We start from the raw sequence: 26244 nt of genomic DNA on the forward strand, positions 1-26244 counted from the left end.
TAAAAGCTCCATGTCTAATTAAGCTTTGTTTGCTCCCAGTCCCTATTTTTTTTTATCTCATCGGTCCAGATCCAAACACTACATTCAATAAAACTGAATTTGCTGCTGAATTCGAATTCTATCTCTCTGCTCATCACTTGGAGAGGCATTGTTCTTCTTCACAAAAGTAAGAGTGACTTCAAAGTTCAATCTCTCTCTCTTTCGAGAGTTTAGTCGGCCGATTAATCATCTAGCCTTGTTAATTGTCGGAATCGTCTAGCCTTGCTAATAAACTTACTAAGCTAATATATAGTTATTATTTATCTTGTATGCAATATATACATTATATACATAACACATTAAATAATATTATTATTATGATTATGAAAATATTTTATTAAATGTATATACAATAGATATATATATATATATATAATAATAAATTTATGATTTGAATTTATCTTTTAGATATAATATATTTCACTAACTTTTTAAAAATATATATTTTAAAATAATATAATTACTAGGTGGTAGTCCGCACCATGTGCGGGCGAAAATGTGTTAGAAATGAATATTTTACTTGTTTAGAAAGTGATGATAACATACTCTAATTTTTTTTTATAAATTTGAACAGTTAATATTAATGTATAAAGAGATCGTATTTAACTGTTTAACTTAAACAGGCGAAAAAATTAATACTGTGAGTAATTTACATAATACAATCGAACGTGAAAATAAAAAAATCTGTAACTAATTAAACTAAAAAAAACAACAAAGGCAAAGAGAGTACCGATCCAATATCCCAAGATCCCCATATAGAATAGTTGCTGTGTTTTAAATTCTAAGATTTAACACAAAATATAATTGGGTGATTACATCATTAAATTATTAACTTTGTTACAAATAAAAAATCAAACATAAATATAACAATAATGTTAGACATTCAACCAATAAAAAAAGATCTAACAACCATAATAAATATATTGTTTTATTTACTAAAATATTGTAACTACAGAAGTTTATTTTTCTGTAATTCTTTTTACCTCTTCCTCGCCAGAGTTCTCTCTTTATTTTCTCGTAAGTGTTTGTCATTCTAATCGGTTATTCCACGTGTTTTCGTTCTTCTTCTTTAACATATTTGATTTATGTTTCTTCTTCTACTTAATTGTCTTTGACTTTGACTTATTCTTTATCATCTTTTTCTTTTCGAACAATTGTTCTTCTCCATTCTCTTTCGGTTTGTCATTGTCTTTCTCTTCCGATTATTCTTTTTCATCTTTTTCGTCTTCTCTAACTTATTATTTTTTTGGTTTTCTTCATCTTCTACATTTTCATCTCTATCTTCTTCTTTTTCTTCCTCTTCTTTATATTCTTATTTTTCTTAATTTCTTAATCATCTTGGGCTTCTTGTTTTTTATAATCTTTGTCTTCTTCAAATTCTTCTTCTTCTTTTCTTTTGTTTTTTATCCGTCTTGTTTTTTTCTTCTTCCTTCTTATAATTCATCACATTATTTTTCTTCTTTGTGTTTCTTTAATTTCTTGTTCTAAGTTTCTCTTAGCTTCCTTTCCCATCTTCACCTTCTCATACGTTGTCATCTTCAACTTCTGTTTCGCTTCCTTATCTTGAACATATAAGTCCTCGTATTTTTCGAGTTTTTCTTAATCAGCTCTCTCTTCTTCTCCTCCTTTTTTTTGCTCTCATCTTCCTCGTTTCCTTCTTCATCTTCATCCTCTACAACTTTAACTTCTACTTCTTTTTCTTCGTTTTATTTCTTTTGAGTTTTCTTTAATCTATCATTCTTACTTATCTCGTCTTTGTCTTCTTCCTCTTCTGCTTCATATTCTGATCTTTCTCATTGTATTTTTCTTCTTCTTTTTTCTTATTTTCTTTGACTTATTTTTCACAATATTCATAATCTCAACTTCTTCTTTTTTCCACTTTCTTACCCCCTCTTCTTCCTCTTATTCTTCTACTACTTTGTTTTCTCATTTTTTCATTTTCTCTAACCTCTCAAGCGTCTGATTCTTTTTCTTCTTCTTCTTCTTCTTCAACTTCCCCATCTTGTAATCCTTATGCGTCTTCATTAGTTTGGGTTATCCACCTTTTTATTTTTCTTTTCGGAATTAATTGATATGACTCTGTCTTTGTCTTTTTGACTTCTTCGTCGTCTATTCATCTTCTTTTATGCTTCTTCTTCTTTTATATCCTTCGACTTCTTCTGTAGTTTTTTTCTCTCTTTTATTTTGAATAGGATTTACAATTGATAGTTGTATTGATTTGTACAGAATCAATTTCTTTAAAGATAGTATAATAATTCTCGTGCAATAAAAAAGAGAACATAAGATTTGTGAGTTAACATGTTTTTTCATCGTTGTTTGCTCTGATTATGCTACTTCTAATGAGGTTTGTAAGACTTTTTTTCATTCAATCAAAATCAAATTGAGATGAAACACTTTTACAGTACACAAATTTTCGAAACAATATCTCATTGCTCTCATTGGAAATTTGACCATAATATCCGTTTCACATGTATAATAATAATAAAGTGATAAAAAATTGCAACAAAGCTGTAGTAGTTCAGGAACAAATTTTCCGTCATGCTTATTTCCTATTTTGTTCTCTTAGTTTACTTTCAACCATCTTGGCCATCTCGTCATTTTTTTTGACATCAAAACAGCTTCATCATTTCAAGTATTATTTTCTTGTAGCTTACGTTCATGAACCGCATATATATTTAAATTATCTAAATTTAAAATACAACTACAGTTAATATATAAACGTATCATAATATCTATCATATATAAATGAAATGGTATTTACATGTGTTACCTCCGATAAAAAATATTATACAAAAAAACAAAATCCTAAAATATGTTTTTTCCTTAATTTTTCTTTCTTCTTCAATATTTGTGATTTCTTCCTACTTGTTTTTATCGTCTTCATTTCTTCCGACTTCTTTTCACTGTCTCCAATTTCTTCATTTTCTTTCTTATCTTTCTTTATCATATTCGTCGTCTCGATATATTATTATTTAGTTTTTTCTTCGTCTTTTACTTTTCTGCTTTGTCTAATTTAACTAATTTATTTTTGCTGTTATCATATATTATATTAAATTGATGAGAGTGTTGTATCTTTTAAACAAAAAAAAAACCATTAAGACCGTCTTAAATTGATCGGTTGAATTGACTTTAAAAGCTATATTTTTAGTAAAATTAGTGAAAATGAATAAAAAAAGCTACGACTTTTTAGGAAAAAGATTATTTAAACTGGTTTCACTTAATCGATTTAAGAAGGATCTAATTTTTTGATCCAAAATCTCAAGCCTTGTATATATATATATCAAGACTAATACAATATAAAAAAAACATAGAGTAAAGCTCTAAAGATGGAGTTATATTGCTCGACAAAACTATACATAATTATCAAAAAGATAAGATTTGTTCATTGAAAGACATCTGGTGGGTCCAATTTTCAATACCAAGGCCCTTGTGGCGGCCTTCTCTTTAAGCGTTCACTTGCCTTGATTTATTTGATCATCTTCGAATGATTTTGTTTCTTTCGATTTGAAAATATTTACACTCGATGGCTTACCTGAACTCTATGGTTTTGGGAGAAAGATTATTTGATTCAGGGATTTGAATTTGATAGATTCCACAGTAACGAGGACTTCGAATTGTTTTATGATAAACCCTAATTATCTTAAGGTAAAAGAAGATCTTGACTTGATCTCGGCTTTCTTTTGGCATAAAATTTTTGTTCAACAGAAATTCAAACTCACCGTTTAAAATTTGCTTTCCAATAATTAATTAGTGATTAGATATTTATATAGATAAAATAATTATCCCAAAAACAAAATAATTATAAGACAATAGAATTATATTCTGCAATAATGTGACTTGTAATTACGACTTTTTTGGTTAAACTTGAAAAATACAGTAACATCATTCAACAATAAAATATAATTTATCAAAAAGAAACAAGAAAATCTTGTTGATTAAATTAAAAATACAGTAATGACTTTAAAGAATCCATCAACATCACAAATGGATAACGCCGTTAACGACAAAACCAGCATTGTTCTACTTAACTTTAGGTTTGTCCTCTAACGTGACCCACGATCTGATAATGCCTGGAGGAATACTATCACCAAGAGCCCTAAGTTCTGATAAGCAAAGAGTCTTTTCCTTCATTAAGGTCTGCAATTTCGTCGCTTCAAACTCCATTTTCTTTCCATCTATAACAGTAACAAAGTATACCATTTTCCCATGAGACTAGTACATTAACATTTGAGATAGAAAGTAGCAAAACCCGTAGAGAAGACAAACCTTTCTCTAGCATTGTGTGCACAACATGAAACGGTACTGCAGCGAAAAGATCAGCTCCTGGGATAATCATCCAAGTGGGTTCGTTGGAGCCATGGGATCCACATGTAGAGCAAACTTCTTTGACCACAGGTTGTTCCGTTGAGCTCCCACGGACATCTTTCATCACAGAATCGAAAGGAGAAAGAACACTAGTCTTTGTTGTCTGAGCTCTCTTCCTAAGTGCTGTAAGAGCCTCTCTGTTCACATTCCTCTCCCTGTCATTCTCCACCATCTATATTATAAACTCCACTTGGTTAAAACCCAATTGATTTCTCGCAAGACAAGTTTCAGAGCTATCAGGATTGTTTATTATGCTACTAAGAAATCAATATGAAATACGAATCAATGATTAATATTTTCAACATGATGAAATCGAACAGATTTCAGAGTACCTGATATTGAGCTAGTAGAACCTCATCAGCTTCAGCTTCAATTTTTTCCAATAACTCAACATAGTTCTTTGGATCCAGCTCCATCTTGGTCTACTTGATTCCGACAATCAACAAGGTTAGGAACAGCTAAAAAAACATACAATTTAATGTCATAATGCCCATGCAAAACAATTATTGATCAAATAAAGCATTCTGGTTTGAAGAGGAACAAAGGAAAATATTTTTGATAAGGAGTATAGTCAATTTTCCTAATCTTGATAATTTCGATAATAACCTGTAAAAAACGAGAAGTAGAACATATTGGATGCTTGCGTGCTTAAATTCAATTTCAAATCGAAAACTCTCATTAGACCCATCATCCTAAAACCCTCATTACCGTTTCAAATTTTTGATTATATGAAGTGATTATTGCATTCCACAATATTTCTGTCGACTTCTATGTGCAAAACCAATCTGGATGAGATAATTGTCTCGTTTTCCTTAGGTTCGATGATTCTCGATAACAAATTAACAGTTCTGATAAACCTAATTTTGTCTCGAGGCAAAAGAAGATTTTGACTTGATCTCAGCTTTTTTTTTTGGCAGATTTTTTTTGTTCAACAGAAATTTAAACTCGTCTTATAAAGATTACTTTCCGATAGTAAATGAGAGATTATATATTTATATAACTAAAAATTATCCCAAAAACAAAATACTTATTAATGTTATAAACAAATGGACTTCTAGTAACCGGTCCATTAACCATCAGGTTAATGTCTCATGGCCCATTAGGGTTTCTGATACATTAGTTATGTAATATATATATACACTGCTTATGGAAACAATAAGAAAAGAGTTTTTCCCTTAATACGTTATCAGCACGAAGCTCAACTTCAAACGATCATATCTCTCAAAATACAAGGAGTTAGAAAGCGATCTACATATCATTTTGAAGCCCTGGAAGAGAAGAATCTAGTGGTGAAAACCGCTCCTCAATCCGACACCAGACGCGCCCTCAAGACTCAAAAGAATCGGCGCTGTCCCACCTTAGCGGGTGATTCTTTCCAAGCGGTGGTTCCTCCATTGTAGCAGCTGTTCGTCCTCCCTTCTGGCCATCATTCTCAGGAGTTTCCAGTAGATATCTGTGGTCTTTAGCTCCCAGATCATAAGCCGGTCAGAAATCCATTTGGCGAAAAGGTATTATCTAAAACTATAGATCCTAATCAAAGTTTTGGTTTTTTTTTGAAAACCCTAATATGGATCGGTTCTTTTCATGATTCTTCATCGTCTTTTTCGTTTTTAAAACCATAACCAAACCGATCCTCTTTCTTCTTGTCAAAACCCTAATTGGTTTTATTTTTCCTAATCGGCTTTATCATATAAAACCTAAACCCTAATGCTTTGTTCAAACCCTATACCGATCGGTCCTAGCATCATCTAAACCAAACACTAAAATTCCTTGCAACCGAAACCTAAATCTTTGCAAAACCCTAGATCTAAAATCGTTTTGGTTTGTCTATCGTTAAACCGAGATCGATCGGTTTAAATCTTAAACCGATCGGTTATTTATCTTAGATCCGATCCTTGAAAACCCTAAAACTGGTCCATGCAAGCTCCTAAATCCTAAACCAATCGACCCCTCAAACTCTAAACCAATCGATCCACCTAAACCGTTTATAAACCGATAAATTCTAATCCTAAATCGATAGGGTTTAAGTTTAAACCGATCGGTTTTTCCTAATAAAAATTAAACCCTAGCAAATCCGTTTAGTTTAATCCCTTAACCGATTAATAACCCTAATAACCGGTTTCCAAAATTAAATCTAATTTAACCGGTTTTGTTGTTTAATCGATCAATCCGATCGGTTTAAGCTTGATCGGTTAATTTCAAATTAGTTTCCAAAATCAATTTAAAAAAAAAAAAAAAAAAAACCAATGTTTATCTATTAGAGCTAAATTTGGAAACACTATTAAACCGGCTAGGTTATAAACCCTAAGGTTCGATTTTAGAATTCCCTTATATAGCAAGTTTCCTAAAATAGCAAGTTTCTTGAAATGGAAAGTTTTCCCAAGAATACCTTAAATCCCTTATTCCAATGATCATAGTCTTATACTATTGATTATTTAACATAAATTATTATATGTTTCAGATGTCAAACATTCAGAAGGTCGAATATGAGGCACTCACTGTCTCCGGAGATAACTACCTCAAATGGGCCCTTGACACCAAGATCTACCTCAACTCAAAAAGTCTGGGTGAATGCATCAAAGATCCCAACACCGCGACTCAAACAGAACGGTACTCGGCGATATTTATTATCCGCCATCACCTCGCTGAGTCTCTCAAGCAACAATACCTCACTCTTGAGGATCCACTCGAACTTTGGGTGGCACTGAAAAAGCGATATGACCATCAGAAAACGGTCATACTGCCCCAAGCCAAGTTCGACTGGAAGAACCTACGGTTCGAAGATTTCAAATCCGTCGAAGAATTCAATTCCGAACTCTTTCGGATAGTTGCACTCATAAAACTATGTGGCGAGGAGGTCACTGATAAGGATATGCTAGAGAAAACATTCTCTACTTTTGGCACTCCCAATGTTGTTCTCCAACAACAATACCGTGCCATGAATCATAGCACCTATGAGGATTTGATATCTTGCTTACTGCTTGCTGAGAAGAACAATCAGCTTCTGTTGAGGAACAGTGCCATGCGGCCTCCAGGATCAGCCCCATTGCCAGAAGGAACCAGAAAAGAGTCCAACTTCGTCCAACGTAACAGATCCTCAGATCGTGGACGTGGACGTGGAAATGGACATGGACTGCGCGGCAGAGGACGCGGTAGACCGAACCAATATAACCGACCTAACCTCAGTTTTGGTTGGGGTAAGGGTCGTGGTATCAACAAACCGACCCAAAGAGGCAGTTCATCTAGACCAACTCCTTGCTCAAGATGCGGAATGACTAATCATTGGGTCAAGATCTGCCGTACTCCCAAATATCTTGCTGAGCTCTACCAGAAGTATGGGAAAGATAATCATGAGGCTAACCTGGTTCATCAAGTCAATGAAGATGACTCAAAGGATGATAAGATTGATGGCATGGATTATGAGCTCTCCGACCTCCTTGATTGATCTCAAAAATCTGAATTTGTTTTTCATTACTCCTTAAACTTTTATCTTTTGTTTTTTTTGGGATTTATTGTCTTTACTTTGGATTTTTAAGACCTTTTGCTTTTACATTTTAATTTATGGAGTAATGTTTTATTTACATCTCATTTTTGTATGTTATTGAATTATAATTCTTGTTTAATAAAGATATGCAAGACAATATGGATATCATTGTGGATAGTGGATCGAGCCACACCATTCTAAAAGACAAGAATTACTTCATAAATTTAGTAATCAAAACCGCAAACATTAGCACTATAGCGGGTAGTTCGAGCCTAATAGAGGGCCATGGCCAAGCTAATGTGCTGTTATCAAATGGCACATATCTAGACATCTCTGATGCCTTATACTCACCCAGTTCTAAGAGAAACCTATTGAGTTTCAAAGACATAAGATTGAATGGTTTCCATATCGAAACTCAGGATGAAGGGAACAAAGAGTTTTTAATTATCACTAAAATGATAAATGGCCATAAACAAGTTTTCGAAACTATACCCGCCGTATCTACTGGCATTTACCATGCTAAAGTCAGTATGATTGAGGCTAATGCTGCTATCAAAGCACGGTTTTTAGATTACACTATTTGGCATGATCGCCTGGGTCATCCCGGTGCGAACATGATGCGTAAATTAGTCCAGAATTCTAAAGGGCACAGCCTTAAACCAAATGGTATTTTCCCTCAGCACCTCAAGTGCACAGCTTGCTCACAAGGGAAACTGATTACCCGACCTTCACCAGTCAAAGTGTCTAAAGAGACCTTGAACTTTCTGGAAAGAATCCAAGGAGACATATGTGGACCAATTCACCCACCTTGTGGGACATTCAGATATTTCATGGTCCTCATTGACGCATCGACCCGCTGGTCGCATGTCTGTCTGCTCTCTTCTAGGAACCAGACTTTTGCTAGGTTATTGGCCCAAATCATCAGATTACGAGCCCATTTTCCAGACTTCCCATTAAAGACTATACGTCTTGATAATGATGGTGAATTCACTTCCCAAGCGTTTAATGAATATTGTATGTCCATGGGGGTAAGTGTTGAACATCCCGTTCCACATCCCGTTCCACATGTCCATACACAAAATGGATTAGCTGAATCCTTCATTAAACGAATTCAATGGGTTGCTAGACCATTACTCATGAGGTCACAACTCCCGGTCTCAGCTTGGGGACACGCAGTCTTACATGCCGCTGAACTAATACGCATACGACCATCTAGTGAGCACAAATATTCACCATCCCAATTGCTAACGGGTCATGAGCCAGACGTCTCCCATATTAAAACATTTGGGTGTTCAGTCTATGTACCCATTGCACCACCACAGAGGACTAAAATGGGACCTCAAAGGAGAATGGGAATATATGTTGGTTTTGATTCTCCCACCATCATAAAATATCTCGAGCCAACTACAGGAGATCTGTTTAAAGCCAGATATGCAGATTGCCGATTTGATGAATCGGTATATCCTAGATTAGGTGGTGAGACAGACAAGCTGGTAAAAGAACTTTCATGGAATCAAACATCCACACAATGGCAAGATCCTCGGACTCTAGAATGTGATTCAGAGGTCCAAAGAATTATACATTTACAAAAGCTAGCTAATCAATTGCCAGATTCCTTTGCTGACCCGAACAAAGTTACCAAATCGTACCAGCTTGTAATGCACCAGTACGAATAGATGTCCCCTCAGGGAAAAGTCAAGTTGCTACAGAGTCTGACGCACGTAAGAAACGTGGCAGACCACCAGGTTCCAAAGATAAGAATCCCCGGAAATCAAAGAAAGGTGCAATGATTGAAACCGGGATTCAAGAGAACACGGATACAGCCTCAGCTGATACTTACCCTATCGAACCATCTCAAGAGGTTTGGGATGCCAAAACTCAAGGTTCTGAAGGGATTGATAATAATGAGATCTCAATTAATTATATCATATTCGGTTCTCTATGGAACAGAAAAGATGTCGACATCAATGAAACTTTTGCATACAAGGTAGCACTTGAGATTGCGCACACGCAAGAGGATCTAGAACCCACGTTTATAATTGAGTGCACTCGTAGATCAGATTGGCTGAAATGGAAAGAAGCCATAAACGTGGAGTTGAATAGTTTAAAGAAACGGAATGTGTTTGGTCCGATCTTAAGGACACCATTCGATGTTAAACCAGTGGGAAACAAATGGGTCTTTGTGCGTAAAAGAAACGAACTCGGCGAAGTCGTTAGATACAAGGCCCGCCTTGTAGCACAAGGATTCTCACAGAGACCCGGAATCGATTATGAGGAGACTTATTCTCCAGTGGTGGATGCAACTACATTTCGATTCCTCATAAGTCTGGCCATAAGAGAAAACTTAGATTTGCGGTTAATGGATGTTGTAACCGCATATCTTTATGGACCACTGGACAGTGAAATCTATATGAGATTACCAGATGGTATTGAGCTCAAAGATAAGCATGCATCTCGTGATAAACACTGCATTAGGCTGAACAAATCCTTATATGGACTGAAACAAAGCGGACGTATGTGGTATAACCGGTTAAGTGAATATCTCATCAGAGAATGCTACGAAAACGATCCGATCAGTCCATGCATCTTCATCAGAAAATATCAAAACAAAGGATTTGTAATCATAGCAGTATACGTGGATGACTTGAACATCCTCGGAACATCTGGTGAAATCGCCCAAACAGGTGAATGCTTAAAAGCAGAGTTTGAAATGAAAGACCTAGGCAAAACTAAATTCTGTTTGGGATTACAACTTGAGTACGTCAATGACGGAATCCTTGTGCATCAATTGGCATACACTGAAAAGGTACTCAAGAGATTCAATATGGACCAGGCCCACCCATTGACCAGCCCAATGGTTGTGAGGAGCCTTGGATTGGATAGTGATCCATTCGGTCCAAAGAAGGACGATGAAGAAATCCTCGGTCCTGAAATGCCATACCTCAGTGCCATAGGAGCATTAATGTACTTGGCTAGTCACACTAGACCAGACATCTGCTTTGCCGTGAGCCTCTTAGCTCGCTTTAGTTCGTGTCCAACTCAAAGGCACTGGAACGGTATTAAGCACATCCTTAGATACCTTCAAGGTACTAAGGACTTGGGATTATTTTATTCTAACCATAACAAGGATGGTCTAGTTGGTTTTGCTGATGCAGGATATTTGTCAGATCCGCACTGTGCCCGGTCTCAAACCGGTTATGTTTTCACGCATGGAGGAACAGTCATATCTTGGAGATCCATGAAGCAGACTATTGCCGCTACCTCATCCAATCATGCGGAAATCTTGGCCATTCACGAAGCTAGTAGAGAGTGTGTTTGGTTGCGGTCCATGACTCAGCATATCCGATCAGATTGTGGTATGGACGAAGATAAGGAGCCTACGGTGATGTATGAAGCCAATGCAGCTTGTATCGCTCAACTCAAGGACGGCTACATCAAAGGTGACCGGACGAAGCGTATTCTGCCCAAATTCTTCTTCACTCATGAGCTACAGAAGGATGGTCAGGTCAAGGTTCAGCAAGTCCGATCAAGCGAAAATTCAGCCGATCTATTCACTAAATCATTACCGACTTCTACACTCCGGAAGCTCATTCATCAGATAGGAATGCGTAGACTTAGAGATCTACAGTGATGCCTAAACCAGGGGGAGTAATGCGTGTTGTACTCTTTTTCCTTCACCATGGTTTTTCCCACTGGGTTTTCCTGGTAAGGTTTTAATGAGGCAACGTTCCCCAGCGCATTATAGAGATCCCGGTTTTGTGACAGGTACGGTTACATTGTCCAAGGGGGAGTGTTATAAACAAATGGACTTTTATTAACCGGCCCATTAACCATCAGGTTAATGTCTCATGGCCCATTAAAGTTTCTGATACATTAGTTATGTAATGTATATATACACTGCTTATGGAAACAATAAAAAAAGAGTTTTTCCCTTAATAATTAAGACAATAGAATAATATTCAGCAATAATGTGACTTGTAATTACGACTTTTTGGTTAAACTTGAAAAATACAGTAAAATCCTCCAACAATAAAATATAATTTATCAAAAAGAAACAAGAAAATCTTGTTGATTGAATTAAAAATACAATAATAACTTTAACAAATTTATCAACATCACAAATGGATAACGCCATTAATGAAAAAACCAGCATTGTTTTACTTAACTTTAGGGTTGTCCTCTAACGTGACTAACGATCTGATAATGCCTGGAGGAATACTATCACCAAGAGTCCTAAGTTCTGATAAGCAAAGAGTCTTTTCCTTCATTAAGCTCTGCAATTTCCTCGCTTCAAACTCCATTTTCTTTCCATCTATAACAGTAACACAGTATACCATTTTCCCATGAGACTAGTATATTAACATTTGAGAAAGAAAGTAGCAAAACCCGTAGAGAAGACAAACCTTTCTCTAGCATTGTATGCACAACATGAAACGGTACTGCAGCGAAAAGATCAGCTCCTGGGAGAATCATCCAAGTGGGTTCGTTAGAGCAATGTGACCCACATGTCGAGCAAATTTCTTTGACCACAGGTTGTTTCGCTGAGCTCCCACGGACATCTTTCATCATAGAATCGAAAGGAAAAGGAACACTAGTCTTTGTTGTCTGAGCTCTCTTCGTAAGTGCTGTAAGAGCCTCTCTGTTCACATTCCTCTCCCTGTCATTCTCCACCATCTATATTACAAATTCCACTTGGTTAAAACCCAGTTGATTTCTCGCAAGACAAATTCAAAACTACCAAGATTGTTTATTGTGCTACTCAGAAATCAATATGAAATATGAAGCAATGAATATTTCCAACATGATGATACCGAACAGATTTCAGAGTACCTGATATTTAGCTAGTAGAACCTTATCAGCTTCAGCTTCAATTTTTTCCAATAGCTCAACATACTTCTTTGGATTGAGCTCCATCTTGGTCTACCCGATTCCGACAATCAACAAGGCTAGGAACAGCTAAAACAACATACAATTTAATGTCATAATACCCTCGCAAAATAACTGTTGATCAAATAGAGCATTCTGGTTTGAAAAAGAACAAAGAAAAATATTTTTGATAAGGAATATAGTCAATTTTCCTAATCTTGATAATCTCGATATTAACCTAAAAAAACGAGAACCTATTGGATGCTTGCGTGCTTAAGCTCAATTTCAAATCGAAGACTCTCATTAGACCCATCATCCCAAAACCTTCATTACCGTTTCAAATTTTTTGTTATATGAAGTGATTATTGCATTCCACAATATTTCTGTCGATTTCTATGTGCAAAACCAATCTGGATGAGATAATTGTCTCGTTTTCCTTAGGTTCGATGATTCTCGATAACAAATTAACAATTCTGATAAACCTAAGACTTGAACCCTGAATCTTAACCTTGTATCTTGAATCACGAAATCGCATTCCTATGAAAACGAAGCCACACACAACACCAACATAAAACTCATAAACAATTTGAGGACAGTTTAATCCACCCAACAAACCTCGGAAAAAAATGTGGGTAAAATTCTCTGTAACTCATATGCAGCATCTTAACAAGTGAGCAAAACAAAGTTTCAAAGAAATTAAAAAACGAAAAACCAACCTTTGAATGAATGGATTTATAGACGAAGAAAGACCAGAAAAATATCTCGTCGACGCTGTCTGGGAAGGAAAGAAAAAAAATAGATATGGATTTGTATAACACAATACAGATATCGAATTAATGTTTATGTGCTTTGTTCTAATACGGGCACAAACGGTATCAAATTATATTGGTCGACAAAATTATACTGTAATTATTAAAAAAAAATAGATTTTTTCATTGAAAAATATATGGTAGATCCGTTCACTTGGTTTAATTTATTACTAGATTTTAATTTCGTGCATCCGCACGGGAATATTTTTTTATTGTTTCACGAATTTTGTAATATAATTTGTGTTTTTGAGTTTAGATATAATTATTTTTATAAATATATTTTTTAATAAATGAAAATATTGATTTTTGTGTTTAGATATATTTTTGTAGTATTAAAATTAATTATGATTATAAAAATATAATTTTAACCGGCCGCTAATATTAATTCAAAATGAACTATTATAAAAACATAATTCTAACTTTTCCGTTCATATTACCATATAATATAAATATTTGTTAAAAATTTGAAATGTATTAACAGTATTATTTAGCATTATAGTTTTCTAAAATTTAATCAACGAAGAGAGTGTACAATTGGTTTTTCAAACCACATTATAGTGTATGCAATAATTTTTAATTTTTTATGTTTTGATTTTGTATGAAAAATATATTTTCGATATACATGTATAATTCAAAATTAGTGATTTTAGTTACCAAAATATTTTTAATCCGGTTTTTTTTATATGTATTTTTAGTTCTATGAATTTTAAATATATATTTTTAATATTTAAATTATACATTTGAATTTTACCTATTATTTTATTATTAATTTGTAAATAAATCATAATCGTAAATATATTATATAAGCAACAAAAATATCATATCATTTACATCATTATAAATATTTTATATTTCAAATATGACCATTATTTTTCATATGGGAATTTTTTTTTTCAAAAATTCTAAATATTTTTGATAAAAATGTTTAATAGTATAGAAATTATTTAAATTAGAATCTTTAAATCAAATCTAAATTAATATCTGATTTATTATTTTTAATCAAATCAAATCTAAATTACCTATATTTAAAGAACTCTAAAAATATTTAAATTAATAACTAATTTTCGAAATTAAATATAAATAATTATTAAAAATATTTTTAAACATTTAAAAAAAATTAGGAGTGTTTGGAAACAAGTACTATATAGGCCTGGACATTCGGTTCGGCGGGTCGGTTCCGGGTTAAAACCGACCGGGTTCAGTTCTTTCGGTTATTAATTTTTGGACCCATTTGAGAACCGATAAATTTCGGTTCGGTTTCGGGCCGGTTCTGACCTGTTACGGGTCGGTTCGGACTTAAATTATTAGAACCGAATTATAACCGAAAATCAAGGATAACCGTTCGGATCGGTTTTTTGTTGGACCCGAACCGAAAATTAAACCGAAATTAGCTATTAAACCCGAATTTTTTTTAAAAAAAACTGAAACTGCTTAAAAAATTTGAAGTTCTCAATAGTTAAAAGTGCATAACTGAAACGTAATACTGAATAAAGTTTTAAAACTTGAACAAATCATAAAACCAAATCAAAATCCTAAAACATAAGAACTTAAAATCCTAAAAAGTAGAGATCACTAGGCATTGCAAGAGTCTTTGGGTCGTATTCATATCTTAGCACTTGAAAAGTTGAGCTTCAAGACTTGAGCGTGAACACCTACAGCATATACAAAGACACAAAGATACAAATCAGTAAACAAATGGCCACAAATTTACAAAAACGCAAGCATGAGCTATTCACCTATTCCCAAATGCAGTCATCACTTATCAATATGCAATGTTTACCACCTTACCTTTTGTTTTCCAAGTTCACAAAGACACAAACACGACATCAGCAGCCTCAGCCTCTTTGTATGTTGACTTCAGGATCATTTTCTACATAAAAAAAGAAAGAATAATGATGTTATAAGCCGAAACTGATAATCAAAGACAAAGAGATAAATCAAAAAGATGTAACTTACGCCTCATGAGTTCATCTTCAAGCTCCACATCTGCAAGCAATTGTTCACAAGTTGAGACTCCTCTTTCATTGATATGAATCTCAGTTTTTAACCACTGTTCAGTACACATCAACACCTCAACCATATAGTGGGTCAAACAACTTCGGTATGGGCTTAACACTCTCCCACTTGTGCTAAATGCAGATTCAGAGGCAACTGATGACACTTTCATTGCAAGTATGTCTTTCGCAATGAGTGAAAGAACAGGGAACTTGCCACTATTTCTCATCCACCAACCTAAGATATCATACTCTGTTCCCTTCATCACTTTTGGTTTGTCAACAGCCTCTTTCAGATAGATCTCTAGCTCATTTGTTGAATCGCCAACTCCTGTTTCTTCTACAAGCTCATCGTAAATGCTGTCCATGCGTTTATACCCAACACCATGACTCAGAAGACCTCTTTCAAAAACATCACCTCCATTTTGCTCTTGAGACTGCGAAAATGTCCCTTGGGACTGAGAAGAAGATGGTCCCTGTGATCCACTAGAACTATTCCTGTCTACTAAGCTACTGTACTCAGCAAACAAACTCTTCAAAATGTCCTCTATAGAATCATAAAGCTGGTTCGCTGCGTGACTATTCTTTCCATATAGAGACTCGAAACATAGTTGGGCAAACTTCATCTTCTTTCGTGGATCAAAAACACTAGCCACTATCACAAGCCTATTCATTTCATTCTTCTCCCTAAAAGGATCCCAATACTTCTCTAGTTTACCAATCATAGCTAAAGCTTTACTCTTTAAAGAGTCATCGGCTACAGGAGAAGTACTAATAACACTAATGTTTGACGTGATAGTGACTATTTCATTATAAACTTTGTGTGCAGCCACAGATGTAAAAGCTGATAGAATCAAAGTAGATTTGTAGAAAATAACAAGGAATTGAACCAACCTGTCAACTTTATCCCAATTGCTTGTAGTTGGTGGTCCAATCCGTTTTTTTCCTTCTACTTGTTCCAGAAAGTGGTCACCATAAGGTTTGTCTTCAGCCTCCATCCTCTCAAAAGCCAACCTGAACTTTAAAGCCTGTTCCAGCATGAGACAAGTAGAATTCCATCTGATCTTCACGTCTAAAGGCAAGCTTCCTCTAGTCATCTTTCCTGTCTCTACTCGAAACTCAAAAGACTTAACTCTGTTTATAGAAGATCGGACATAATGAATTGCATTCCTAATAGCAACAATACTATCATCTTCTTCTGCCAAACCATCCTTCACGATAAGGTTCAAAATATGTGTTGCACACCTTAGATGCAGGTACTTACCGTTAAGAACCAATGCATCATCGCCTTGTTGCATAAATGCTTCCTTGAATCTCCTCATTGCCGAGCTGTTAGCTGTTGCATTGTCCACAGTAATTGTAAACACTCTTTTAATCTCCCACTCAGCCAAAACCTCCAGCAGAACATTGCAAATCGTTGATCCTGTATGATCAGAAACGTTCTTGAACCCTATGATCATCTTCCTTAATCTCCAAGATGCATCAATAAAATGGGCTGTAACCACCATGTAACTCGTACTAGTATATGGAGCAGTCCATATATCTGTTGTCAGCGACAGTCTCTGCTTGTTGTCCCCAAGAATCTTCTTCATTTTCTCCTTTCGTGCAACATACATTGCCACAATATCTCTTGTAGCTGTTCTCCGGGACTGAGGAGTGTGCAGTTTACATTTCGAAGTGAAATGCCTCCAAGCAACACTCTCTAACGCTATTGGCAACTCCCCTAAAACAAGCATCTCAGATGAAGCCTCTCTAAAGACAAGTTCAGAGACTTTACCTAAACCCAGCATCCCATCTTCACCGGTAGGAGATAACACTGTCTGGCTCATGTCTTTGTTTGCAGCCTTCCATGCTCGGTATGACTTGCAACCAAAAACGATGTGCTTCTTCAGACTAGAAGTCCCTGACTTGGTTGGACAGGACATTTCACGGCCACAGTAGTTACAATTACATTTATCATAATTTTTCTTCTGCCTGGTGTAGTGTTCCCACATCTTCGACCTTGTCTTCTTTGTACCCTTAGAACCAGAACATTCAGAAGCAGACTCTTTCCTCTTGCCTGTCTTCCGAGTACAAGGAGTTTCAACATCTTCATATGTGTCATCAAGGACATCGTCAATGTCATGCATTGGAATATCAGTGCTCAGTGGATTTTCAGAAGAGGCCATCTGCGAAAGTTTAGAACAACAAATCAATAAACGTTTTAACTGAAACTTCATACAAGTTTCAAAGTTCAACTTCAACAGATCAATCTCTAAAGCTTCAGCAGTTCAGCTAAGTAACTATAACACTAATGTATCACAGAACAGAACACAATGAAGCAATCACCAAACAAAACCAACATCAACTTACTTGAGTTCTTAAGTTCATTTAGAAGTGTCTATCATCTGCTATATATGTTTGTGCAATAATATCAGCGGTTGACATTCATACAAGTTAACAAAACCTCACATGATCACATTCAGTCGACAAGTTAGCAAAACATCAAGCCAAAAAAACACCACATCATTCGCAGAAATATAACATTCGGTCGACAGATATAAGATCACTGATTCAGTGAAATTCATCCAAGTTAACAAAACCTCACAATCTCACATTCATTCGACAAGTTTAGCAAAGCATCAATGATCAATCAAAGAAAAAAAACACCACATCAGTCGCCAAAAAAAACCTCACAAATCACAATCTAACATTAACAGAAATGTGAAAAAACACCAACCACACACAGAAAAAGACGACTGAAACGTGAATCAATTGAAGGAGATTTACCTCAGAGTTATTTCTCGACGATGCAGTTGATGGAGATGGAGATTGCGAAGAGAAGGCAGCTAGGGATTCCAGTTTTGTAGTTGGGGCTTGGAAATTGAGGTTGCTTTTATAATTCGATCGATCGAGACGATATTGGGAAGTAGATTGTGTTGCGAGATCGTCGGTGAGGTGGGAAGATTCAGCAATATTCTCGGATGGATTGAATTTTGAAAATGCAGAGAAAAATCGAGAGAAGTTTGGGGAAAATCAAATCAAAAGAGGAAACTTCGGGTACACTATCGGGTCTATCCATAGAACCGGATCCGAACCATTACCCACGGGTCGACAGAACAAGATCCAACGGGTAATTAGGTCAAATCCAAATCCGATCCGAACCATGATTATCAGGTCGGTTCCAGGCGGGTTTTCCGGTCCGGTTAATATGCCTAGCCCTAGTACTAAATGTGCTTCTGTTTTAATATAATAGATATCATTGATTTTGCTTTTTCGATTTTGTTTTTTTCGATGCCATTTAATTTATTTTATCATCTTCAATTGATTTACTTTTTTATTCGATGGCTTACCTGAACGTAGGGCTGGAACGGAGCCGGATATCCGGACTTTTCAAAGTATCCGAATCCGGCTCCGGATTTGACGGATAATCAATTTTATTATCCGAATCCGGATCCGAAAACTCCGGATATCCGGAGACCGAATATCCGGTTTGAACCGAAGATTTACGGATATCCGACCGGATATCCGGTTTCGTTGATTTAAAAAAAAAACTTCAATTTTTAAAATTATAATGAGATAACATATATAATTAAAATGTATCATTATAGCAAAAATTACAAATACCAAAAATTTAAAAGCATTCAAGTAGCATTCAAATAACACAGTTTAAAAATTTACATAGCAAAAGAGAAAATAGTAATAGAGAAGTTAATTTATCTTCATATCCTTGTGTTATCTATTTTCATGGTCTTCTCTCACAATCTGAAATAAAAAATTAATCATGCAATATAAATTTCAATAATGTGTAAAAGAGTTAAACCAAAAACAATTTTCAAACATAATTAAACCAAAAAATTAAATGCATATCCAAAGATTTCAAAATTTTCAAAATCTTAATAAACGGATAACGGATAACGGATATCCGAGTTTAAAATTTTCTATTATCCGGATCTGTATCCGAAATAACCGAATACTTAATTTCACTATCCGGATCCGGATCCGAACTACACGAATATCCGTTTTTACGGATCGGATAGGATCGGATAGCGGATACCGGATAATAATTCCAGCCCTACCTGAACGACCAACTAGTTGCGGATCCGACGCAACTTTAAGCGGGTCAGCTTTGGCGGATACCGATTTTTTAAATCGGTGACTTATTTAAGAATCAGAGATTTATTAATATTATACAGGCCCAACAGAAATTGCTTCTAGTCTCCACAGGTTCCTGGCATAGGACAATCGATGCTTGCTCCCGTGTTCCATGTTTTCACAGTCTTCAATAAAAATGCGATTGTGAATCGTTAGCCACACAAGGAATGAATATTTAGGAGTTGAATGGGTGAACCATACACCCTTATGCCAAGACATCTCCATAATGAGAAGCCATGTGTTGAAAGTCAGCTTGTAGGAATTGAAATTATTCATGATTAAACATTTATCATGATCAAACCCATTTAAGGAAGAGGAATTGAAAGTATCCATGATTAATCGTTTCCTTTGCTACACTGCATCGAGGACAACAATTATCACATCTAATTTCTTCTTAATGAAGCCTAATACATTGTTACGAACCGACTTGCCAAATAAAAATGTTTAGTCTTTCAAGGACACTTTAGTTTCCAAGGCTACAATTTTAGATGTAGTGTTATCAAAATGTATACAATATATATAATTCAAATGTACTGTTCTCAAAATCAAACAAGAGAGGATAACGGAGGCTAAACTGATCGTTTTGATACAGACAAGACACGAGTAGAGAATGCTTCTGACGGTTGAGTTGTTGTTCAGTGACGGTAAGTCTTAACGACCTGATCTATTCGTCTCCGGCAAAGTGGACAGCTGGTCAAGTGGCAAGAGCATGCGGTGCAGCAGCACATATGACCACACCTGTGAGAGTACCAACCACACAAAGGTTCGTTTTAGCAAAGTCGCAAATGCAGAAGTTAAGCCAAAAGAAGCGGAAGAATGCTTACGGGACAAACACAGCGTTGTACTCCTGCTCTAGGCAGATCACACATAGATCAGGAACAGCGTCTTCTTTCTTGGTAGAATCTGAAACGCTCTCATGTGTCCCGTTTGAGCCTGATGACAAGAGTTCTGTTAGTCAGAGCCAGTGCAACCAATATGTAGAGTAAGATTCACCAATGGATATACCTTCACTCTCTCGCTCAGCTCTCTTAGCTGCTGCATCAAGCACTCTGCAACAACAGCTGACACTGCTTAATTTTGTGTTTAGATAAATTCATTTTAAGGGAATCTGCTTTAGAACTCATATACTCTCGAGGACGACTATTCACTTTCTAGACTGACAAATCTGTGACAAACCTTTTCTGTAACTCTCGCCGTCGTCTTCTCTCTAGAACAGAATCAATAACATGTTTTGTTATTAGAAACACACCAAAAACAGTTAAACCCATGGAGGCGTACTTGTACCACCTGCAAATTAGACTCTTATCATTCAGTTTGGCTCGTTTTTCTGCAAGAGTATAAGAGAAGAACCAAGAGGGGAGAGTGAGACGACCTTGACCATTTTCCCAAATTAGAAATGAGCTGATCGAGTGATTTAGGAGAGACGTAGAAAGGCCCCCTTTCAGGTTTCTGAATCCGTAAATCACCAATATCGTCCTTGACAGCCTATCATACATGGTAGCAACAGAAATTAGATTTAAGGTACAAAGAACGATCCAGCTTCTTTAACAGGAATTTTAAGAAATTTTCCAAAAGGCAAATTCCAACCAGTGAAGGAGTTAGTAAGCCATTTATCTATCAACTGATACAACTTAAGCAAAGTATATGAAACGAAAACAATGAGAATACAACAGACCTCACCAACAATTGTTAGCGGCATTCCAGTTGGAAGAACGCGCTCAATGCGTTTTACTCCAAGCATCTGAAACAAAATGATTGGCTGCTTAAGCAAACAGAGAGGCTATCAAATAAAGAACCAGAAAGAAAAGCGAAAACCTTGAGGCCTTGAAGATAATCAAGTGTTCCTCGTACAAGCGAACGCCCTGACTCTTCAAATACTTCACTTCCAACAGTCAAGGCAAATCCTGTTGCACCACGAGCTCCCACCACATTGACACGACTTGTCCCATCGTCCTATTTTGCAAACAAGTTTTGGAATTTTACGAATTGGTTTTTAAGAAACATCCAGTCACAGCTGAAAAAAACAAATATAATTGACTTACCAGAAACCAAGGAACCTCCTTACTCATTGACAGCATCAATGCACTATCTTGTACCCAAGAACCCGTCTCATTGTGTTTCAGAAAATGTTGTTCCGCCTGAAATCACCATGTAACTGATGAAAAAAACGCAAAAACAGACCAGGTTCCATGCCTAAATCTTAATTATCAGTCTACACATACCGTTTCCTCGACGATAACACCGCGTATGCCACTATGCTCACACTTGATAGGTGTCTCAGAGCCAACTCTTCCTGATACCGCCACAATGAAAGGCAGGAGCTTGCTGCTATCTAACTCTAGCAATTGCGCTGCCAAATACAGAGCAATCCGGAAACAACATCAAGAATCACTGATCAGAAGACAGAAAACAAAGAGATAGAGAGTAGAAGAAGCAATTTGGCGAGATAATTACCTAATTCCTTAAGCTGGCTAACCCGAGTGACGGTTTTGAGTACTTCAGCATCCCTGCAATCGAAGGATGATAAGAAGGGATTTGATTTATATTCTACACTTTTTGGGGACAATGAAATCAATGGAGATTGAACGAAAGTAAGAAAATCACAAACCTGCCACTACTCCGGCCGAGAAGATAAAGAGCGGCAGCGCTCAGGCAGCAGGTAACTCCACCCCAAGGAATCATTTTCTTCTTCTTCTTCTCTAAAGAGAGAGAGATTGAATTTTGAAGTCACTCTTATTTGTTTGAAGAAGAATAATGCCTCTCCAGATGATGAGCAGAGAGATAGGATTCAAATTAAGCAGCGAATTTAATTTTTATTGAATGTATTGTTCGGATCTGGACAGATGAAATTAAAAAAAAATAGGGTCTAGGAGCAAACGAAGCTTGATTAATACATAGAGCATTGAAACATGATCGTGATTATCTCCGCTAAGAATCAGACAGTGATGGAGTTATCGATTATTCGGGGCGTTCGGTGATTGTCGTTGGATCTGCGAATCGATGGAAGACGTAAATTTCGAAGAAAAAGTTCAGATTATTGTAATTGGATGATCTTTTGTTTGATCTCTCTCATATTCTCAAGCTCAGGGTTTGGGGAAGAAGATGATAAAAGACAGAAACAAGGAAGCTGATGACGTGGCTATTTCTAAAAGATTCAATGAGCCTAAATGTTTTTTTCATGTTTAAGCCCAACGTGATATTGAGCTTCTGAATGGTTGGATTACAAGTATGGAATGAATTTTTGCTGCTTTTGTTTTTGTTTTAATCTTCTTTGAATTTGTGAAACTCTAGTGAACATCCTACATTTCATATAAGTTCTGTGTTCGTAACTTACTAAATACTATTATTATATCTTTCATTATGTTTATTAGTCTTTCTGTCCATCCAATTCGCAAAAGAAAATTAGTAAGTTCATGATGATCCACAACTTGATGATTACTACATATATATGACGACTATTTGCTGCATTTCCACCAGAATCTTTTCCATATCGAAACTCTATAAAATAAAATAAAAAAATAATCATTTTACCCAAAAAAAAACTCTGTAAAATAATGTGGCATAACTCTTTATTCAATAAATGTTTTCACATAGCATCACACGGTAAGATCTTACTCATACTTTTTCAATATGGTCAGAACTTTTTAAATTTACCGGTATAATAACTATATGGACATAAATATTTTAAAACCATCTCTAAACTTTTTTTTGACCATTTTCTTCGAATAAATTTTTACACGTATACATCTACTTTTTGTAATTCATATACATCACCACACAAAGATATATTCACTCTATAATACATTTTTGTGTTTTTAGAAAAGATTTGCTTTATAAAAAAAAAAAAAACCAAGTTCTGAAAAGATGGGTATTTATAAACAAAATATTAACATAACTTATATGCAGCATCTTAACAAGTGAGCAAGACAAAGTTTTAAAGAAAGAAAAAAGCGAAAAACCAATTTTTGAATAGATTTACAGAAAGAAAATGAAGACTACAGAAATATCTCATTGACGCTGTCTAGGAAGGGAAGAAAGAAAACAAATATGGATTTGTATAACACAATATAAGCATCAAATTAATGATTGTGTGCTGATTTCTAATACGGGCCAGACCCAATAGTTAAAATCACAAACTCCCAGATGTGGTTCATTCACAAGCAGAACATCTATCATGTAATTTGCCATTCACACATAAATTATAATCTGCTTTTTTCGTCAATTGAAAAAATCAATAATTAAAAAATCAATAATAATCATAGTTTTATTTGTACCCATGTGGATCATATTTTGTGAGTCAAAAGTAAGATCTGCCATCAACGGTAATTCAACGATAATTCTCGAAACAAATTAACAATTCTGATAAACCTAAGACTTGAACCCTGAATCTTAACCTTGTATTTTGAATCACGAAATCGCATTCCTATGAAAACGAAGCCACACACAACACCAACATAAAACTCATAAACAATTTGATGACAGTTTAAACCACCCAACAAACCTCAGAAAAAAATGTGGGTAGAATTCTCTGTAACTCATATACAGCATCTTAACAAGTGAGCAAAACAAAGTTTCAAAGAAATTAAAAAACGAAAAACCAACCTTTGAATGAATGGATTTATAGACGAAGAAAGACCAGAAAAATATCTCGTCGACGCTGTCTGGGAAGGAAAGAAAAAAAATAGATATGGATTTGTATAACACAATATAGATATCGAATTAATGTTTATGTGCTTTGTTCTAATACGGGCACAAACGGTATCAAATTATATTGGTCGACAAAATTATACTATAATTATTAAAAAAAATAGATTTTTTCATTGAAAAATATATGGTAAATCCGTTCACTTGGTTTAATTTATTTATCATTGATTTTGCTTTTTCGATTTTGTTTTTTTTCGATGGCATTTAATTTATTTTATCATCTTCAATTGATTTACTTTTTTATTCGACGGCTTACCTGAACGACCAACTAGTTGCGGATCCGACGCAACTCTAAGCAGGAGTCAGCTTTGGCGGATACCGATTTTTTAAATCGGTGACATATTTATGAATCAGAGAATTATTATTATCATAAAGGCCCAACAGAATTTCGGGCCCCCTATATTGCTGAATGGAAGACAGATGAATAGGGGATGGAGACTCTTATATATAGTGTAGCTTCCTCTTCTCAATTATCCAAGTTTGTCGATGTGGGACAATAAAAAAACCTAATTTTTAAAAAATGTCATGGATATTTATCATTTTATAAAAGTGTTGGTGTGTGAATGGTAAAAGTGTGTGAATGCTTAATCATTTTTGTACTCTTTTTCAAACTTAAATGACCACCACTTATTCATATATATGGTTGTGTTTTTGTGTAAATTGCTTCAAGTCTTGACGTAAAGAACAACGAAACCTTCATATATCTTTTTTCATTTAAAGTTTACCATCCCATAATGTTTTTAGCTTTCGGAAAAAATTTACCTCCATATAGCAAATTTGTGTAAGGGGAAATTTTATCTATGACGAGAACATGAATTTTCCATTGCCATTATGTCGGAGACTCGGAGTCAAGGAAAGCTTGTATGAAAGCTTCTAATTTTTTTTTTTTTTTCTAAACTGTAAATATCATTAGGAATGAAAGTTTGGGGGTAATACAGATTATGTAAAACTACCTAAAAGCTTGTTACCTTGGCAAAAAAGAAATAAAAAACAAGGGAACAAAAGAGATTGAGAATCATATATAATGAAACTCATTTGAGCCAAAGAGGCATCATAACGCCGAAGTATTTCCTCTGTCGTCTTGTCGTAATGATGTTTCTAACCAGTTTGTCAATTTCCTTGAATATGGAAGCAGCTGGGATAGACTGAAGGTTATGAAGGACATTATTGCGTTGTCTCCATAAGCAGTAAATTGCAGCATGCGCTGATATTTTTCTAAGGATTTTAGGAGCGCTTTTTGTCGATGTTCTCATCCAAGAGAGAAGCTCATCCCAAGAGAGGAAAAAATGATGTCGGAGATTCAGACGCGACTGGATTGATCTCCAAATTTCAGAGCTGTAGTCACAAGTGAGAAACAGATGATCTCTGTTCTCAGCTACTGCAGAACATAAACAACAGTCAGTAGGTACAGACATACCCCAAGAAGCAAGTCTAATACGAGTTGGAAGCCTGTTGAGTTGAGCAATCCACATAAGAAAAGCGTGCTTAGGGATTGCTCCCTTAAACCAGATCGAATTGAACCAGCTTTTGGTCGGTTGACATGGTCTGAGCGAACTCCACGTATGAGCGGCTGAAAAACCATTGCACTTTTTCCCATCAACAACCCAACTGAAGACATCTTCTTCCACAGAGTTAGAAGGGAGGGCCATGGCGGTTAGTTGGATGTGAATACTGAGCGCTTGATCAAATCTAGGGGATGGAATAATCCAGCCGATACCATTACAAGCAGCAGAAACAGGAGCGTGCCTTGGAATATGAAAGGAGGATGGTCCTGATTCTCCCGTGAGTTTAATAAGAGGTCCTAAAGGAGACCAACTATCAAATCGCAGTTGGAAAACAGCAACCAGAC

At 35.5% G+C, this 26244-nt stretch overlaps 5 protein-coding genes across 7 annotated transcripts; 1 reads left to right on the forward strand and 4 right to left on the reverse strand.

Annotated features, from left to right (window-relative positions):
- Window positions 1–4038: 4038 nt before the first annotated feature.
- LOC18991835 lies at window positions 4039–4820 on the reverse strand. Its single transcript, XM_006415161.2, has 3 exons — window positions 4737–4820; window positions 4306–4576; window positions 4039–4214 (listed from the first exon to the last, which is right to left on the reverse strand). Exons 1-3 carry the CDS (start codon window positions 4818–4820, stop codon window positions 4060–4062), a joined length of 510 nt encoding a protein of 169 aa, XP_006415224.1. The 3' UTR covers window positions 4039–4059.
- A 951-nt stretch (window positions 4821–5771) lies between these two features.
- LOC112083934 lies at window positions 5772–7849 on the forward strand. Its single transcript, XM_024152157.1, has 2 exons — window positions 5772–5912; window positions 6866–7849. Exon 2 carries the CDS (start codon window positions 6866–6868, stop codon window positions 7847–7849), a length of 984 nt encoding a protein of 327 aa, XP_024007925.1. The 5' UTR covers window positions 5772–5912.
- Window positions 7850–11925: 4076 nt separating this feature from the next.
- LOC18991836 lies at window positions 11926–19653 on the reverse strand. Of its 2 annotated transcripts, XM_024153337.1 has the most exons (5): window positions 19616–19653; window positions 13471–13529; window positions 12719–12844; window positions 12292–12562; window positions 11926–12200 (listed from the first exon to the last, which is right to left on the reverse strand). In XM_024153337.1, the coding sequence occupies exons 3-5, from the start codon at window positions 12800–12802 to the stop codon at window positions 12046–12048; spliced, it is 510 nt and encodes a 169-aa protein (XP_024009105.1). In that variant the 5' UTR covers window positions 12803–12844; window positions 13471–13529; window positions 19616–19653; the 3' UTR covers window positions 11926–12045. The 2 variants fall into 2 exon arrangements, with proteins under 2 accessions (XP_024009105.1, XP_006415225.1); XM_006415162.2 differs by lacking the exons at window positions 13471–13529; window positions 19616–19653 and adding an exon at window positions 13370–13458.
- Window positions 19654–20118: 465 nt separating this feature from the next.
- On the reverse strand, window positions 20119–24798 carry LOC18991837 (E3 ubiquitin-protein ligase SP1). 2 transcript variants are annotated; one of them, XM_006415166.2, is made up of 13 exons: window positions 24652–24798; window positions 24294–24352; window positions 22300–22390; window positions 22146–22198; window positions 21914–22041; window positions 21734–21829; window positions 21507–21644; window positions 21367–21432; window positions 21064–21176; window positions 20868–20978; window positions 20697–20740; window positions 20516–20624; window positions 20119–20429 (listed from the first exon to the last, which is right to left on the reverse strand). In XM_006415166.2, the coding sequence occupies exons 3-13, from the start codon at window positions 22371–22373 to the stop codon at window positions 20327–20329; spliced, it is 1035 nt and encodes a 344-aa protein (XP_006415229.1). In that variant the 5' UTR covers window positions 22374–22390; window positions 24294–24352; window positions 24652–24798; the 3' UTR covers window positions 20119–20326. The 2 variants fall into 2 exon arrangements, with proteins under 2 accessions (XP_006415229.1, XP_024008268.1); XM_024152500.1 differs by lacking the exon at window positions 24294–24352 and having other exon boundaries at window positions 22300–22388.
- A 628-nt stretch (window positions 24799–25426) lies between these two features.
- On the reverse strand, window positions 25427–26044 carry LOC112083935. Its single transcript, XM_024152158.1, has one exon. It carries the CDS (start codon window positions 26042–26044, stop codon window positions 25427–25429), a length of 618 nt encoding a protein of 205 aa, XP_024007926.1.
- Between the last annotated feature and the right edge of the window lie 200 nt (window positions 26045–26244).

This window comes from Eutrema salsugineum, unplaced genomic scaffold (genome assembly GCF_000478725.1).
Source record: "Eutrema salsugineum unplaced genomic scaffold, Eutsalg1_0 scaffold_5, whole genome shotgun sequence".
Classification (NCBI taxonomy): Eukaryota; Viridiplantae; Streptophyta; class Magnoliopsida; order Brassicales; family Brassicaceae; genus Eutrema; species Eutrema salsugineum.

Bases quoted from the DNA above. Each gene is read 5' to 3' on its own strand.
- LOC18991835 (XM_006415161.2), bottom strand. From the start codon at position 4,820: ATGGAGCTGGATCCAAAGAACTATGTTGAGTTATTGGAAAAAATTGAA. The intron at 4,577-4,736 runs GTACTCTGAAAT...TTTATAATATAG, and splicing joins TTCTACTAGCTCAATATCAG to ATGGTGGAGAATGACAGGGA. The intron at 4,215-4,305 runs GTTTGTCTTCTC...TTACTGTTATAG, and splicing joins GCACACAATGCTAGAGAAAG to ATGGAAAGAAAATGGAGTTT.
- LOC112083934 (XM_024152157.1), top strand. From the start codon at position 6,866: ATGTCAAACATTCAGAAGGTCGAATATGAGGCACTCACTGTCTCCGGA.
- LOC18991836 (XM_024153337.1), bottom strand. From the start codon at position 12,802: ATGGAGCTCAATCCAAAGAAGTATGTTGAGCTATTGGAAAAAATTGAA. The intron at 12,563-12,718 runs GTACTCTGAAAT...TTTGTAATATAG, and splicing joins TTCTACTAGCTAAATATCAG to ATGGTGGAGAATGACAGGGA. The intron at 12,201-12,291 runs GTTTGTCTTCTC...TTACTGTTATAG, and splicing joins GCATACAATGCTAGAGAAAG to ATGGAAAGAAAATGGAGTTT.
- LOC18991837 (XM_024152500.1), bottom strand. From the start codon at position 22,373: ATGATTCCTTGGGGTGGAGTTACCTGCTGCCTGAGCGCTGCCGCTCTT. The intron at 22,199-22,299 runs GTTTGTGATTTT...CTTCGATTGCAG, and splicing joins CTCGGCCGGAGTAGTGGCAG to GGATGCTGAAGTACTCAAAA. The intron at 21,645-21,733 runs GTAAGTCAATTA...TTTGCAAAATAG, and splicing joins AGGAGGTTCCTTGGTTTCTG to GACGATGGGACAAGTCGTGT.
- LOC112083935 (XM_024152158.1), bottom strand. From the start codon at position 26,044: ATGGCCCTCCCTTCTAACTCTGTGGAAGAAGATGTCTTCAGTTGGGTT.